The 15,449-nt window shown below is 45.3% G+C and overlaps 1 protein-coding gene across 2 annotated transcripts; it reads right to left on the reverse strand.

Moving 5' to 3' along the window:
* Positions 1-1,227: 1,227 nt before the first annotated feature.
* On the reverse strand, positions 1,228-13,228 carry LOC128079602 (endonuclease domain-containing 1 protein-like). Of its 2 annotated transcripts, none has more exons than XM_052680953.1 (3): positions 5,756-6,976; positions 3,648-3,968; positions 1,228-2,952 (listed from the first exon to the last, which is right to left on the reverse strand). In XM_052680953.1, exons 1-3 carry the CDS (start codon positions 6,014-6,016, stop codon positions 2,407-2,409), a joined length of 1,128 nt encoding a protein of 375 aa, XP_052536913.1. In that variant the 5' UTR covers positions 6,017-6,976; the 3' UTR covers positions 1,228-2,406. The 2 variants fall into 2 exon arrangements, with proteins under 2 accessions (XP_052536913.1, XP_052536914.1); XM_052680954.1 differs by lacking the exon at positions 5,756-6,976 and adding an exon at positions 8,165-13,228 and having other exon boundaries at positions 1,233-2,952.
* Between the last annotated feature and the right edge of the window lie 2,221 nt (positions 13,229-15,449).

The following is a 15,449-nucleotide window of genomic DNA, read 5'->3' on the forward strand; positions in this document are numbered from 1 at the left end:
CCACTTGGGTGGGACCTGGCCGCCTGTGCTCAGGTGCCCAGGTACCACTGGAGATAGCCTCGAGGTCCTGCCCCCATTGCTTCTATGCAGCCTTCAAAGAAGTGTGTCCTGGGTGAGTGATGAGATCTGGCAGGTTAATGAACCATGTGAAAGGGAAGGTGACACAGCTAATGGAACATTTCTGCAGTGAGCAATGGAGCATGTGGCAGAGATGCCAGAAGACTACGGACACAGGGTCAGCTCTGGAGTCACAACAGTCCAGTAGCACTGGAGCTGAGCTGCTCAGGAGCTGAGAAACTCAGGGTCAAGCTGCTATCTTAGTAAGTGAGACAGATTGTATGTGCAGTTTGCACCATGATCTTCTTGGTAGAAGACAGTTTATAGAAGAAGTAACCAAGCTGAGTGTAGCAGCTGACACAGTGGAAGGGAAGGATGCCGTTCAGAAGGAACTCAAAAGGTTGAATAGTGGGCTCGGGTGAACCTAATGAGGTTTAACATAGCAAAGTGCAAGGCTTTGCACTTGGGCCAGAGGAATCCCAGGTATCTATACAGACTGGAAGGAGCAATCCCTGAGAGCAGCCCTGCAGAAAAGGACCTGGGGGTCCTGATGGATGAAAAACTGAACATGAGCCAGCAGTGTGCTCTTGCAGTTGGAAAGCAAATGGTATCCTGGGCTCCATCAGCAGAGGGGTGGCCAGCAGGGACAGGGAGGTGACTGTCCCCCTCTACTCTGCTCTTGTGAGGCCCCATCTGGAGTACTGTGTCCAGGTCTGGAGCCCCCAGTACAGGAAGGACAGGAAGCTGTTGGAGAGGGCCAGAGCAGAGCCACGAAGATGATCAGGGGACTGGAGCTGCTCCCCTACAAAGACAGGCTGAGGGAGCGGGGCTTGTTCAGCCCGGAGAAAAGAAGGCTGCAGGGTGACCTCATTGTACCTAAAGGGAGCCTACAAACAGGAGGGGAACCATCTCTTGGAAAGGGTAGATAACTGCAGGACAAGGGATAATGGTTTGAAGTTGAGGGAGGGAAGATTTAGGTTGGATACCAGGGGGAAATTCTTTACTATGAAAGTGGAGAGGTGCTGGAACAGGCTGCCCAGAGAGGCTGTGGATGCCCCGTCCATCCCTGAAGGTGTTCAAGGCCAGGCTGGATGGGGCCCTGGGCAGCCTGGTCTGGTATTAAACATGGAGGTTGGTGGCCCTGTGTGAGGCAGGGGGGTTGGAGATTCCTGATCCTTGAGGTCCCTTCCAACCCTGGCCATTCTGTGATTCTGTGTTTCTGTGAAGTAGTGATAGTGTGATGATAGGTGTCATGGTATTTTCAGATTGGGTTTGGACAGCCTATCTCTGCCAAAGAAGCCTTACAAACTAAGGCATTACTAGAAGTGGAAATTTCAGTGGAAAGCAGTTCTAGGATTTAACATTGGAGCAAATAATTTATATCATAAACAACTCAGGAACAAAATTATACAGCATATATTGAACTTTTATACCCACTGAATACATTTTACAATGGAAAAAAAAAAAATCAATCATATATAAATCTGCAGAAAAGGTTCAAAAGTAGGGCAGATAATGAAGTTATCCCACTGCTTACAGAAATTTATCTTTAGTTGGTCAAAGTCTGCTGTGTATCTGATCCCTAAGCCCAGCTGCCTGATACCCCAGCTCTTGCTCTCAAGGTACCTGATCCAAAACCAAGCAAACAAAAATGTTCTAGTAAATTTACATAAGCATGGCCTTCATGTAAACTCAGGGTTAGGGAGCTTAGAGATTAGATGCAGGTTATCTCCTTCCTTATTTTACTTATTTACAGAGCTCAACAGAGCTGTGATGTTCTTCCCATGCTTACTAGCCTTCCTCCTTTCCACTTTCCTCTCTCTGTCTGCTCTTTGCCTTTGCCATTGGCTGTGTCAGGCGAGTCAGCCAGAGCAGGTTGTCCATTACAAGGTCCAGATGGATTTTGAGTATCTCCAAGGAGGAATCTGGATAATCCATGGATTATCTGAGCCAACCTTGCCTGGGAACTTTCCTGAGGAGGCAATGGATAAATCAACAGCATGTTAACAGCAATGTTGAATGAAAGAGGGTAAGGAACCACAGTCTGTATGTGGGCATGGAGAAACAGGGAGGAACAAAAAGCAGTATGTCTCTAGTCTTAAGGACAAACTGATTCCTTACCCACGGACTGGTATCCAGACTGTCCCTCCAGAGCTTTCAGGGACTCATCCCAGAACCATCATTGCAAGGGTGGGCAGCAGAGTAGGAAAGCAAATGAGCCAGAGGCTCTACTGGCCTCTTCCTTTTATTTTCAAAGAAGAGACTCTGAGTGCAACTGGAAAACCCTAGAGAAGGAAGTAGATCAAATGCTGGTGGGTATGATAGGATACCTATGATGTGAAACGGGGCTTATTCCCTGGGACAGTCACTATCAAACAGATAAACCTGATCCCTGCCATAAAGGTGGGTCAACACCTCCTCCAGCTCCCCCAGCGTGAGGAGCTGTACCTCATTCTTGTCATTCTCAGCAATGACCCCCCAAGCCTCCCTGTGGTTTTTGTCCACCTCACAGCAAGCGCTCGACCAGATGTGGCTGGGCTTATTCACTCTGCCCTTGGCAATATAGTTGTTCCCAGGCACAGCACCCACCACGACGTAGGTTGTGTTACACCCCACTGTCCTCCTCATCATGGTTTGCTGCTCATAGTTGTTCCAGGCACCACCGTTGAGTTTCTCATCCTGGGCCACGATGTTGGTGAGGCTGAAGGTTGCCGTCCTGCTGCTGGAGTCAGAGTGATGTCCACTGGGGTTCAAATGGCCGCGGTTCAAACCCGTCAGGTTCTTGTAATCCTGGAGGATAGCTTGGCTCTTGCCAATCTGTTCTGAAGTGACGTTGTAATATTTTGAGAGTGTCCATTCTCTTTCCATTGTTTTGGGATAACTCAGGCCCATCAGCTTGACAGGTAAAGAAGAAAAGGTGTTAGCACTGGGGATGGGAGTAGTGGAGCAGGTTTTCTGGAGCAAAAGTCTTTGAGTGCCGTGCGCTCATTTTCTGCCATTTCAATGCAATGAAAACATACTTATCACAGAGAAATCGTAAAGCTGTCCTTCCTTGACAAGAGATTAAAATAAAACAAAGCTCAAAATATGACACCATTTCATCTGTCTTGTGACCTTTGAGACCCAGTCTGCAGCAGGAATGTGGATGGATACATGAGCTATGGACAAATTTTCCATTCTCTCAGGTTTGAGAGGTGACTTTGGAGAGACACAAGTGTGACACATCTGGTTCCCTTTCCTTTCATCTCCACATCCCACACCTGCCCAAGGCTCTCCTCAGTTCCTGCTGCCCTGTTAATCACATCCAACCTTCATCATCACCTACATCTCATCACACTGTCACCAGTCCTGCTCATTGCTCCATTCAGACCCACTTCCACAAACAGCTCTCTCTATGTTTTTCATGCCTCTTTTAGTTTAATCTGTCAACACTCTATTGCTTTACAGGCTTGGGGAAAACAAGAGCACAGGCATTCTCTTTCAAGCTGAGGTCACTTAGGGAGTCCTTACAGGTGGATAGAATGGAAGAGAATGAAGAGAAGAGCCATGGAGCCCACAGAAGTCCCAGAGGAGATGAGGAGAATGCTCACCTGGGGTTCCACCAGCCAGGTTTTGGGTCTTGTGCCAGATCCAGGTTGGTACAGGTAAGCAGAATACACGGGAATACGCCTGCTCCTGTCATACAAGGTGGCAAAATAATACTGATTCTTGTAACGCTGGCAGATCCAGGCTGGGCTCTCTGGTTCCAGGGCTTCATTTGGGGGGGTTTCCCGGAAGAAAAACTGAGGGCATGAACTTTCAAAGGATGTCACCACCTCACCACGTCCCAGCCAGAGGCAGCTCAGTGAGATCTGCAGCAGCAGCAGCAGCAGCATCGCAGGGAGGACTTTGAGGGATGAGCTCTTGCTCACCTGGAGAGCAAATGCAGACAGACAACAAACTCAGAGAAAGCTCATCAAATCTAGACTCATTTTTGTTCTTGGGCACGGCTGGTAGAGAAGGAGACTTTGAAAGATCAAGGAAGAACAATTCATCTCTTACTGGATACTGAAAAAACAACAGCAGAATAAGGTTGAACTCTAAAATGGGTTTTGGAATCATAAAATCACAGAATCATTAAGGTTGGAAATGACCACTAAGCTCATCCAGTCCAACCATCAACCCATCCTCACTATGCCCACTAACCATGGCCCTCAGTGCTCCAACTGCCCTCAGCTGGATTCACATTCTGTTCCAACAGCTTGGATGCTGAGTTCAGCATTAGTCTTGTGAAGGATTTAGAGGGAAAATCGCAGTGGTGCTAAGCTCACCAATGTTCCTTGCCTCATTGAAGATCACACAGAAATGCACTTTTCTCTAACTTATCTGTGCTCACAGCAGAATTTAAATCAGACACATGATCCCAAATGGTCCATCTTGGAGTTCTGGCACTCAGACAGCTGTCACTGGGCAACATGTGCTCTTCTTGCATTTTCAGGGTGTCCAACCCAAAATCACAATCTTACAGAGACACATGGACGAAGAGAAGGGATTGAGCAGATGGCAGCAGCAAGCACAAGGGATGATTCTATTGAGCTGCTATAGCAGTACAGGTAGTCATGGAATCATATAATCATTAAGATTGGAAAAGATCATCTAGTCTCACCAATCACCTACCACCAGTATTGCCCACTGAACCACGGCCCTAAATACCACATCTCCACATTTCTTGGACACCTCCAGGCACACTGACTCCATCACCTCCCTGGGCAGACTGTGCCAAAGCCCAACCACTCTTCTGGAGAAAAATATTGATGTGCTGATGTATACTGATATATAATGCTACAGCTCTTCCTATGATTGTACAGAATTTTTACAGATCCATGTTTTCAGCTTTGCATGTTCTTTTTCCTGTACAGTGAAAAGAGCGGACACGATATTTTCTATTTCTGGTCCAGAAATAGATTTATTTCATCTTTCTCAGGTGTTGACATGATTGTCAGCAGTCAGCAAGATCTTTCTGTTGGAGAAAACTGTTCCTAATTTCATTGTGGTGCAGGATGCTTTATCTTCTTTCAGCTGCACTGCAGGCTTTGGGATAGCAGTGATATTTCCATTTTCATTGCTAGATGTTCAAATGAGTGATTTTCAAATAATTAGCATATGAAATCAGGCTGGTAGGAAAAGCAGCTGGAGGGATTCACAGGAGAGGAAGGCATTATGGCCTCTAAAACACAAACCCCACATTTGTCTGGGGAGGTGTCTGAGCTGAGGACTGCTCTTGGCTTGGAAAATCTCCTTGCACACTGCCCTTTTGTATTCTTTTCTCTGACCCTCATGTATTGATTCCCATTACATTTGGAATACAGAGAGAGAGATATCCTTTATATGACACAAGACATAAAACCATAGAATCAGAGAATCACAGAATAGCTTAGGTTGGAAGGGTCCTTAAAAATCATCCAGTTCCACTCCCACTGCTGTGGGCAGTTACCCCACAGGCCCTTTATCAGGCCCTTTATCTCTTTACTAGAGTTGGATCAGGAACAGGATGAGAAGCAAGCTGAAAACTGAGGAGAGAAAACCACAAGAGGTGGTTCTGTCATGCCCTGGAGGGCTGAACCTCCTCAAGCAGGAAAGTTCCTTTTTTTGCACCACCCCCTCCACAAACTTACTACATACACATAATTTAATTTCAGATATGCAAAAACCAACCTACCGTGTGAAAGAGAAGCACACAAATAGGTTTATTCACGTGATGCTGCTTGCAGCCCCAAAACTGTAGAGGATTTTCAAATGCCCCTGCTACAATCTGAAGTTGTGACTGTGGGTGATTTATATATAGTCTCCAGGCAGGGAAAGTTGGCCATAATACATTTTTATTGGATTTCTCAACCAGGAGTTCAAGCTGGATAGTCAAGGGGTGGAGCCAGGATCTGCGTTGAAAATGGGTTTTTCCAGAGGTGCTTTGCAAGGTCATGGGTAGAGAAAGCTCCCTCCTTTATTCAAGAGTTTGGTGTGAATTTTCCAGGTGATTTGCCAGCTGAAACTCACAGGTTCATTATGCAAGGTGTTTTATGGCATTTCTGATTAACCTTGAACCGAGTCTCTGCTATGGCTGTAAGCCAAATTCTATTCATGGGACAAAACAATATCTTAAATATACCTTATCCTGAAGTTTCATACAAAATAGCATACAAACTCCAAGTCTACTCCCAGTTGCTTGGTACAGACTGTGGTTGGCCAGCAGTGATGCAAAGATCAATGATGTTGCCAGATAAGGCATCAAGGAGTACCTGTCTGCTCCAGCCACCCAAAACCTTCAGTGCATCTCATACAACCTTGGTCCAGCATCACTGAGATATGGATATGAGTGGCTTTGCTGAAGGGATGCGCATTGTTCAACCCAGTTTGTACTGTTTTTATTCCAGAGCACAAAATACCCTTAGAGCTTGTGACAATTCATAAGAAGCAGGTGACAACCCCCTGTTTGGGAACAAATTCAAAATCAGCTCGAAAGGCAAATGGGATCCTGGGCTCCATCAGGAGAGGGGTGGTCAGCAGGGACAGGGAGGTGATTGTCCCTCTCTACTCGGCTCTTGTGAGGCCCCATCTGGAGTACTGTGTCCAGGTCTGGAGCCCTCAGTACAAGAAAGACATTGAGATTTTGGAAAGGGTCCAGAGGAGGGCGACTAAGATGATCAGGGGGCTGGAGCACCTCCCCTATGAGGACAGGCTGAGGGAGATGGGCTTGTTCAGCCTGGAGAAGAGAAGGCTGCGGGGTGACCTCATTGCAGCCTATCAATACCTGAAGGGAACCTACACCCAGGAGGGGAGTAAACTCTTCAAAAGGGCTGACAACAGCAGGACCAGGGGAAATGGATCCAAGTTGAAGGAGGGAAGATTTAGGTTGGATGTTAGGGGGAAGTTCTTCACAAGGAGAGTAGTTAGGCCCTGGAATGGGCTGCCCAGGGAGGTTGTGGATGCCCCATCCTTGGACGTGTTCAAGGCCAGGTTGGACGGGGTCCTGGGCAACCTGATCTGAATTTGTACGTTTTGTGGCCCTGCTAGGCAGGGGGGTTGGAACTACATGATCCTTGAGGTCCCTTCCAACCCGGGTGATTCTGTGATTCTGTGAAATTAATAACAATAATAAATGATACAGTGATGATGATAATATGATGGTGGTCACCATCAAGTTGAATAATTAAAAAGGCAAATGGAACGTGTTTTCCTACAGTTCAACATCTCAGTTCACCTTTAGTCATTTTGTACATCAGTGCCCAAGGCTTCTTCTCGCAAGCAGTTTCCCCGAAGTATCTCAGATCAGGTCCAACATTTTTCCAGGTCAGCAAGTGAGCAGCAACACCACTTAAAAGTATCCTGCCAGGCTTTGATGCCTTTTCTAGACAGGTGACACAGCGCCAATGCAGTGCTGCATCTCTAACACGATCCAGGGGATTGGAGTCTCGTTGGAGATGCTCAAGGTCAGGATGGATGAGGCTCTGAGCAACCTGATGTAGCTGTATGTGTCCTTATTCATTGCAGGGGAGTTGGACCAAACGACCATCAGGGGTCCCTTCCAACTCAAACGATTCTACAATTCTATTCTACGGTTCTGTGAGTGCTGGCTCAGAGGGCTGGCTTATGTCCATTGGGAATTATGTTCCTTCTTTGGGGTTTTTGTCCAAACATCACTAGAAGTGATTTTTTTTTCCTGGACTCCACCTGATTTTGTGATTTTTTCAAAGAACAGTTCATATGGTGACAAGTTCCCAGCTTCCTCCAGTCTCTGCTGCCTCTAAGTACTTCTCCCACATTCTCCAGATTTTTACTTCTATGTGCTTACACTTCTTTTCCAAGTCATTCCTTCTCCCCTTACCCTGTAATACAAAATGCTAAAGCTCTGAAAAGTATGTAGGCACACATAAAATCTAGTTTTCTCCAACGGGGATGGTTAGATCTCAGTAATTGCAGCATACCTTTTGCCTCCTGTATTTATTCCAAAGATCAAGGAAATGCTTTGAAATCATAGAATCATTAAGGTTGGAAAGACCACTAAGATCATCTAGTCCAACCATTAACCCATCAAATATGGGAGTCAATGGAGAAAGGAGCAAGGACTTACCTTGAAGCTGTGTCTCAGAAGCAGCAGCTGAACTGTCAGTTCCTTTTTCCCCCTTGAGAAATGGACATATGTTCACAGCCCTGCTGCAATACACACCTGCACCAATATAAATCTGCACCTTTTAATAACAAACAAAAAATTACACAAAGAAGAGAGACTTATGTTGTTGTTATCCTGGGGATATTTGCTCACATCTTCCTAGAAACGGGGGGCAACAATTGCTATTTGCTGTTTCCTCAGAATTTCACCCAGGTTTACTAGAGAGCACCACGTGTCAGAAACAGATCGGCATTAGATAGCTGAGCCTGCTGATTTCTCTTTCTACTTCCTCATTTCCCATGGGGTGCACGGAGTTTCTATTCCCAGCAGACAGCCTCGGTGGCATTAGGCAGTACATCCTGTCTCTGAGTACACACAGATGTTCATGGGCTGCTCTTCTACAGCCTCTCAAAATACAGTTGATGGAGTCTGAGTACGCATTTGCCTTCACATAACTGTAATGGTTTTATAGCACGTTAATGACATTCTATATGTATTTTATTTATTTCTATTTTCTAGATATAGGAGGACCGTTTTCAAATTGTATCTCACTGGACAGGTCCTCTCCTATGCCTGCACCAATACATGAACTATGGGCACTTTCTTTTTCTATGTGGTGCTTATCAACTCCAAAGCCCACGCTCATGAAATCCAGATTGGTATCCAGATTGCCCCTTCCAGGGAATGAGCACACAGAGGGTTGCAAACCTCTCTGTCTGCTGCTTTACAAATCACTGATGAGCCCATGTCCAAACAGCATCCCAGTGTGCATACAGGAGGCGTGGTGGAGACAGGGTTTCTTCCATTAGTAGTGGATAAAAGGTTTGGAGAGAACACCCTCATCTGATTTCCAAGGGAATGAAAAGAGTTCACTCCTATGGTCTCCTAAAGGAAAGCTGTAGGAGAGCTGCTGTTTTCCCACATCACAAGTGAGTTGAAAATGGCATTAAAAATTGTTAACGATGATGATAACCAATAACCACCTGTTGTAACTATGATGTGTCAGAGTTTGAGACCTGGACCAGAAACATACTAGACAGAAGTCAGGGAGTCTAATGCTGTGTTAAAGCTCCTGGAAGTGCACCTTTACGGGATCACAGAATGGCTGAGGCTGTAAGAACCTCTGGGTCCACTTGGTCAGCCTCAGGTAGGGCATCAAGAGCAGCGTGCAGCCTTGAGATATTGGAGCAAAGGGATTCTGGGACTCAAGTTGAGAACAGCATTTAATGGACATTTCTGAATAAGAATAGCAAGATGCTGAGCTTGGTGTCCCAGCAGTACTCACTGGGCTTCTGCTTTTAACATGGTGAAGTGAGAGGCTGTTATCAGTGTTTTGCTGCTCACAAGAGGTCACTGCATACAGAGAAACAAAGAACTAAACTGTGTTGATTCTTTTTTCTCTGTTTGGTTCGGTTTTTCTTCAAAAAGGACTTACAATATCCACAGCTAAACAGGAAGTAAGCAAAGCAGATATCAGCTAGGTACTGAGTACAACCAGGACCCAGGTGTGATATCAAAAATGCTGTGCAAACATAGCTGAAGTTATCAAAATCCTGATGGTGAAATCCCACCAGAGCAATTAGCAGCAAGTCTTGGATGACAAAAAGTTTTCCCACGTAGTTGGAATCAACAAAAGCTAATAAAGATCAGCTTTAGGGGCAGACCAATGTAAAATTCTTATGTGGGCAGTCTACACTTGTCAGAGAAGGAAAGTAAGTCCAGTTTAGCCATGAATGAGTGATCTGTGGGAATGAAACTGGACCCTTCCATAGTATGGAAGTGTGGCCTTGCCCATAGTTTTAATTAATCTGAAAAAAAACCCTGCAGAATATATACATAAAGAAATAAAATGTCCTGTGCCTAAAATATAGGCAACAGTCAAGGACTGTTGAGTCCTTGAGAACAAGCCACGAACCCCATGCTCAACTCCCGAAGACTGTTAGGTCATGCTTTTTCATTTTATTGATGTTTATAAAAATTGTGCTCTCCTGCTTCATTGCTGGCACCATTCTGTCTTTCAAGTCAGTGTAAGCAAAGGCTGCACAATGAAGGAGCTGTGCATTTTCTGTATGGAGCGGAGCTGTGAGTAATGTTGAACATCCCTCTACTGCAAGCCAGCTCCTATGTGGTCTGCCCTGCAAGACAAACCTTCATTTCTTCAGTGCTAGAGCTCAGAGATGGAAGAATCTTACTGAATCCTCCAGTCTCCTCTGAGTCACATGGGAGTTGAGATGTTTGTAGATTACATACTTCCAATAATCCTGCATCGTAGTAGAAAAGAAACAGGAAGGGGTGTTCAAGTCCAACCCTGTCATCTCCATTAGAATTTTCTCCTGACATTTACCTCCTTTCCCTTTCTAGCAGATATTAGACTGCTGCTGTAGCAGCCCTAATGAGGAGAGATATGCCTCTTGTGGCTGCAGGGCAGGAAGGAGAGGATTTGGAATCAGCAGAGTCAGAGGAGGGTACTATTTCCACTGCTGAAGAAGAGATGCCACCAAAGTCTTTTTTCACTTTTCTATCTCCATGAAAGAGTCAAATGAAGAGCCACAGAGCTCAGTGTAGATCTTAAGGAATAAATCACAGCAGCAGAAGCCAAATGGGCACAAGAAAACAAAATGCAAGGGAGATTGATTGATGACTGAACTAGAGGATCTTGGTCATTTCCAACCTTAATGATTCTATGATTCTATAAAACATGGTTCACATACATGATACAGGCTGTTCTGGACTGTTCTCCTTAAAGAGCAGCAAAGAGGAGGGTCTCAGGTGAGGGTCCTCAAAGGTTTGAGGTGCCCAGAGGAGACAGTTGGGCTTCTCTTCAAAAGCATCCCAAAAGTCTCTCAAAGCAGCTCTGTAGTGCAACCTCCACTAAGGAGCATAGCTCATGCAAAGAACACAACTCTTGTCCAGGGCCGTGGAAGAAGTGCCATGTTTATGGAGAAAAGTGGGCAGAGAGATGAGGATGCAAGAGATATGAGGTTGCCTAATCCAGCACCAGAACAAGTGCCATATTTATAAACTACTGACCTAATAAACTATTGAGCTATTTTCCTAGGGCTGTTCCTGCATTTTGAAGAGAAACATGTCCCTGTAAGGATCAAGCAGTATTTTTAATGTATTACAGGTTAGCAGGAAAACCTTGCATATCGGGCTATCCAGACTTGGATTACTTGAAGTAACTTTAGGTGTACGAACTCAGCCAGACTGTGTGCCATGGTCCGTGTGCATGCACAGCAGGTACAGCTCAGTGGCAGTGGGGTCTCATCTCTGTCACCAATCACTTTGCTACAAATACTCATTAGCAGAGAGCTGGCAGATTTGCCTGTGGTTACTTTCACTCTTTCAGTTTTTTTCAGCTTTGGAGACCAAAAATTGATCAGTTGTTTTCATTTTCTGATTCCTGAGCAGCAGCACGGGTTCTGCAGGGGACAGCTAAGCAAGCAGTCACCAAATTCCCAAGCTACAGATGCTCACCAGTTAGGTGCTGCTGGATAAAGAGATGGAAACAAGAAAGAAGCAGGCTCTTTGCCTGGGAGCAGAGGTAAAACACAGACTTCAAAAGTGATGCTGCAATATTGATGTAGAAAGAAAACAAGAATGCTCCTATCTATTTAATGGCACGTAGAAACGTTAAAATAATATTACACAAAACAGTAAAAGATATTAATCTTCATAATCTTCATATGAGAGATCTATCCTAACATGAAAACTAGCAGAGAACAGCTATGTCTTAATACCTTTTGCAGACAAGAAGTGATTGCTGAAGCAATCTCAGCTACGTCAGACCTATGGGATTCCCCACGGAAAAAACTGATTTGCTTGAAGTTCAAGAAACTCAGCTCTATGACTCAGGGTGAGGAAGGCTGTCCCCCTGTTGATTTCATGGTTCTGCATTAAGAAAGGCAAACAATGAATGGATGGGGAAATCCTGCCAGTGACCACAACGCATTGGAGTCAGCAGGCTTGGGGCCCTGCTTCCTCCCGCTGTCTCCTTGCATGGCCCAGGTCATAAGAAACAGCACAAGAGAAGAGTAGACTGATCTGGGATCTATCATCTTCTGGGCCTCAGGAAACTCCTTTCTTCCATCTCTCCATATTGTTTCTCCCTCAAAGGGCTTGCCTCATTCAGTCTCCCAGCATAGCGGCTTCACTCTGCCCAAAATAATTAATCACAGCCTTCACTACAGCCTGTTGAGGTGATTAAAATTCAACAGCTGTCAAGTTTATCAAGCTTCAGGGAGCAAATGCCCTCACTTCCCTTCCAGCTAGGAGACTGTTCTGTTCCCCACTCCAGGCTTTGTTCACCTTTATGGGCAGCAGGTCACTCACCTCCAGCAAGGCATGAGCTTATCCAGGGAAAAGCTGTGCTCTGGTTTCATGAACAGGTTTGTCCTTATAGAAACTAAATCACGCTGTGGTTTCATACAGATGTGTTTTTAAGAAGCTGAAATGATCTTTTACTTACTAGAGTTTAAGTAAATATACAATATTTAATTAAATAAACAAATGTGCGAAGGAACTTCTTTACAGTGAGGTGACGGAGCACTGGAACAGGCTGCCCAGGGAGGTGGTGGAGTCTCCTTCTCTGGAGATGTTCAAGACCTGCCTGGATGCCGACCTGTGTGACCTGCTGTAGGGAACCTGCTTTGGCAGGGGGTTGGACTCGATGATCTCTGGAGGTCCCTTCCAACCCCTACGATTCTGTGAAATACTTAATACAGTCTGTTTATTAAACCTTTGAGTCGTCCTTCTGGAAGACACTATATTTTAAAGCCCAGATTTTAACATGTAGGTGGACTCCCAAGTCCTGTTGCCATGCAGCTGGATTGAAGCTGCTCTGAGACATGCCACCAAGACCCTGGGGCACATCTCTCAGGAGAATCCGAGGGATTCAGGCTTGAAGGTGAAAGGTGGAAGAGGGAGCAAGTGAGGAAGGGGAGGCTGACGGGCAGCCCAGCAGCTGCCTATAGCTACTTGAAAAGGCAGCTGCAAAGTTAATGATGTTGAACTCCTTGTGGTAGAGCCAGACACTGTAACAAGGGGCAGCTGCCACAGGCTGCTGCTGGGAGGTGCAGGCTGAACAACAGGATAGAAAAAATTGCCTCTAGGAAGGTACTACAGCACTGGAACAGGTTGTTGGGAAGTGATTAATGATGAAATGCAGAGGTGATTCAAGGCTCAGCTGGATGAAATCATGCTAAGCCAGTCTAGAGCTGACAGTATTCAAGCACAAGTTGAATTAGAGACCTCCAGCTAATGTGTCCAACTAATATCTCTGTGATCCTGTGGTAGGCAGAGCTATCATTTGCTCCTACCCTTCCCCATCCTGACAAACACATCTGGAAAATTATAGCAATGCAATAGATGGCCAAAATTCCCTGATCTTGTATCTTCAGGGCTTTCTACAGCCCAAAGGCCATAAATACATAACTAAATAGACACCACATACCTCAAAGAGCCAAGAGGAGGGCACATTTCCAGATACAGTGTTGAGAGTCCCCTGGGGGACAGATGAGGCTCCATCAGCTCATTTCCTCCCATGAGAGAATGATGATACCCCACAGTTCACTGCAGCCACTCGGTTCCTCTGGTAATCCTGCAAAATCACTTCTCCATGAGAACTGTGCTTCCGTCTCCTGGGAGCCCCAGGTTTGTCCTCTGTGCCATACACAAACTGTGTTACTGCTTATTAATTACGCCGAGGATAATTAGCAGTTGCGTCAACAAGATTTCCAGTTTGGTGGCTGGCTCACTCTGTATGGAAATTAGATTGTTGGTTGTGTGTGGAAATACGTCAGATCAAGCTCCAGTTCATTACTAATTAGAAACAGCAGTCCCTTGCTCAGGGGTTGTGCCTTGGGTTGTCCCTGCTGGACTTGGGATGCTCCATGGATGTGGCACCGCAAGAAGAGCCAGCTGTCCACAGTGGTCCTGATCTTCATTTCACCTCTGAAGATGTCAGCTCTCGTTGCTCATTGCTCTCTGCCTCGAGGCACAAAGGATGTGATAATGCTGCGTGGTATGAGGGTGGCAGATCCTGCCACAGCGCCAGCATCATCTTCTGTTAAGAGATGGGAGCAGTGATCTGAAAAAAAGTCCTTGGAGATGCTGAAGCTGCCAAGTGAGATCTTGTTTCTGATCTTAATTATGTGTTCTGTCATTTTACATTTTTGTGACTTTCTTGCCATTACTCAAAATCCAGACTTTTAAATAAACAGATCATTCATAAATCTTGCTCAATGCTCACATCCATTGATTCCTATTTAACATTTAACTTATGGGAAGCTGATAAAACCAGTGGGCATTAAGTGCTAAAAAGCAATTACGATGTTGGTTTCAGAACTTCATTCTGTGCATTTATCAAGTTTAAGATAGGATCTATGTTTAACAGAGAATGAGCAAACAGCCTGCTATTCCATTGTGGGGCATGATGGTTTGGTTACAGCACACACAGAGCATGAGCTCACTTAAGGTAGGTACCTGTGGTAGGAGGTCAGAGTAAGACTCCTTCATTTTGACTGCCTGTGACAGAAGTTGTTGATATTTTCCAGCTGCAATTCCTGGTTTGTGACTACAACATAGTTTGTGACTACATTTCATATCCACAAAATCTGTTCACTACTGGCTATTGCTTAAAATTTGAGCCCAGAATATAACCTGAGGACCAGTGGGAAGACAAAGTTCAGACAGAGTTCAGAGAGGCTCAGTGCTGCATCACAATGTATGGATGAAGAAACTAGATAGGGCTCAATCCTCACCAGGAACATTCCTCAATTATACTTAATTCACAACAAACTGGCCCTCAACGCCAAGCTAAGAGAGGCAAACAATTGCAATAACCATCACAACAGCTCACCCTGACAAAATGGCACAGACTCCCAGATTTGTTTCCAGACCTCTGTTGATTGCTGGACAATAACTGTCTGGCTGAAGAGGTAGTCTTCATCATTGCCTGTAGAGTCAATAAAAGATTAATGAATGTTTTCTGAGCACAGCTCATAGCATCACAGAATCTTTTGAGTTGGAAGGGACCTTTAAAGGTCATCCAGCCCAACTCCCCTGCAATGGTGAATGTGGATACCCACAGCTCAGAGTGCTTAGAGCCCCATCCAGTCTGACCTTGGATATCTCCAGCTCATACCAGGCAGGTGGAATTGTACTGTGAAAATGCTTATTTCTCTCTGATGGCTACAAGGAAATAGCATGACAAGCTCTAATTTACACCTCTAAGGTTACATGAGAT

Source organism: Tympanuchus pallidicinctus, unplaced genomic scaffold, assembly GCF_026119805.1.
Source record: "Tympanuchus pallidicinctus isolate F22 unplaced genomic scaffold, pur_lepc_1.0 scaffold19, whole genome shotgun sequence".
Taxonomy (NCBI): Eukaryota; Metazoa; Chordata; class Aves; order Galliformes; family Phasianidae; genus Tympanuchus; species Tympanuchus pallidicinctus.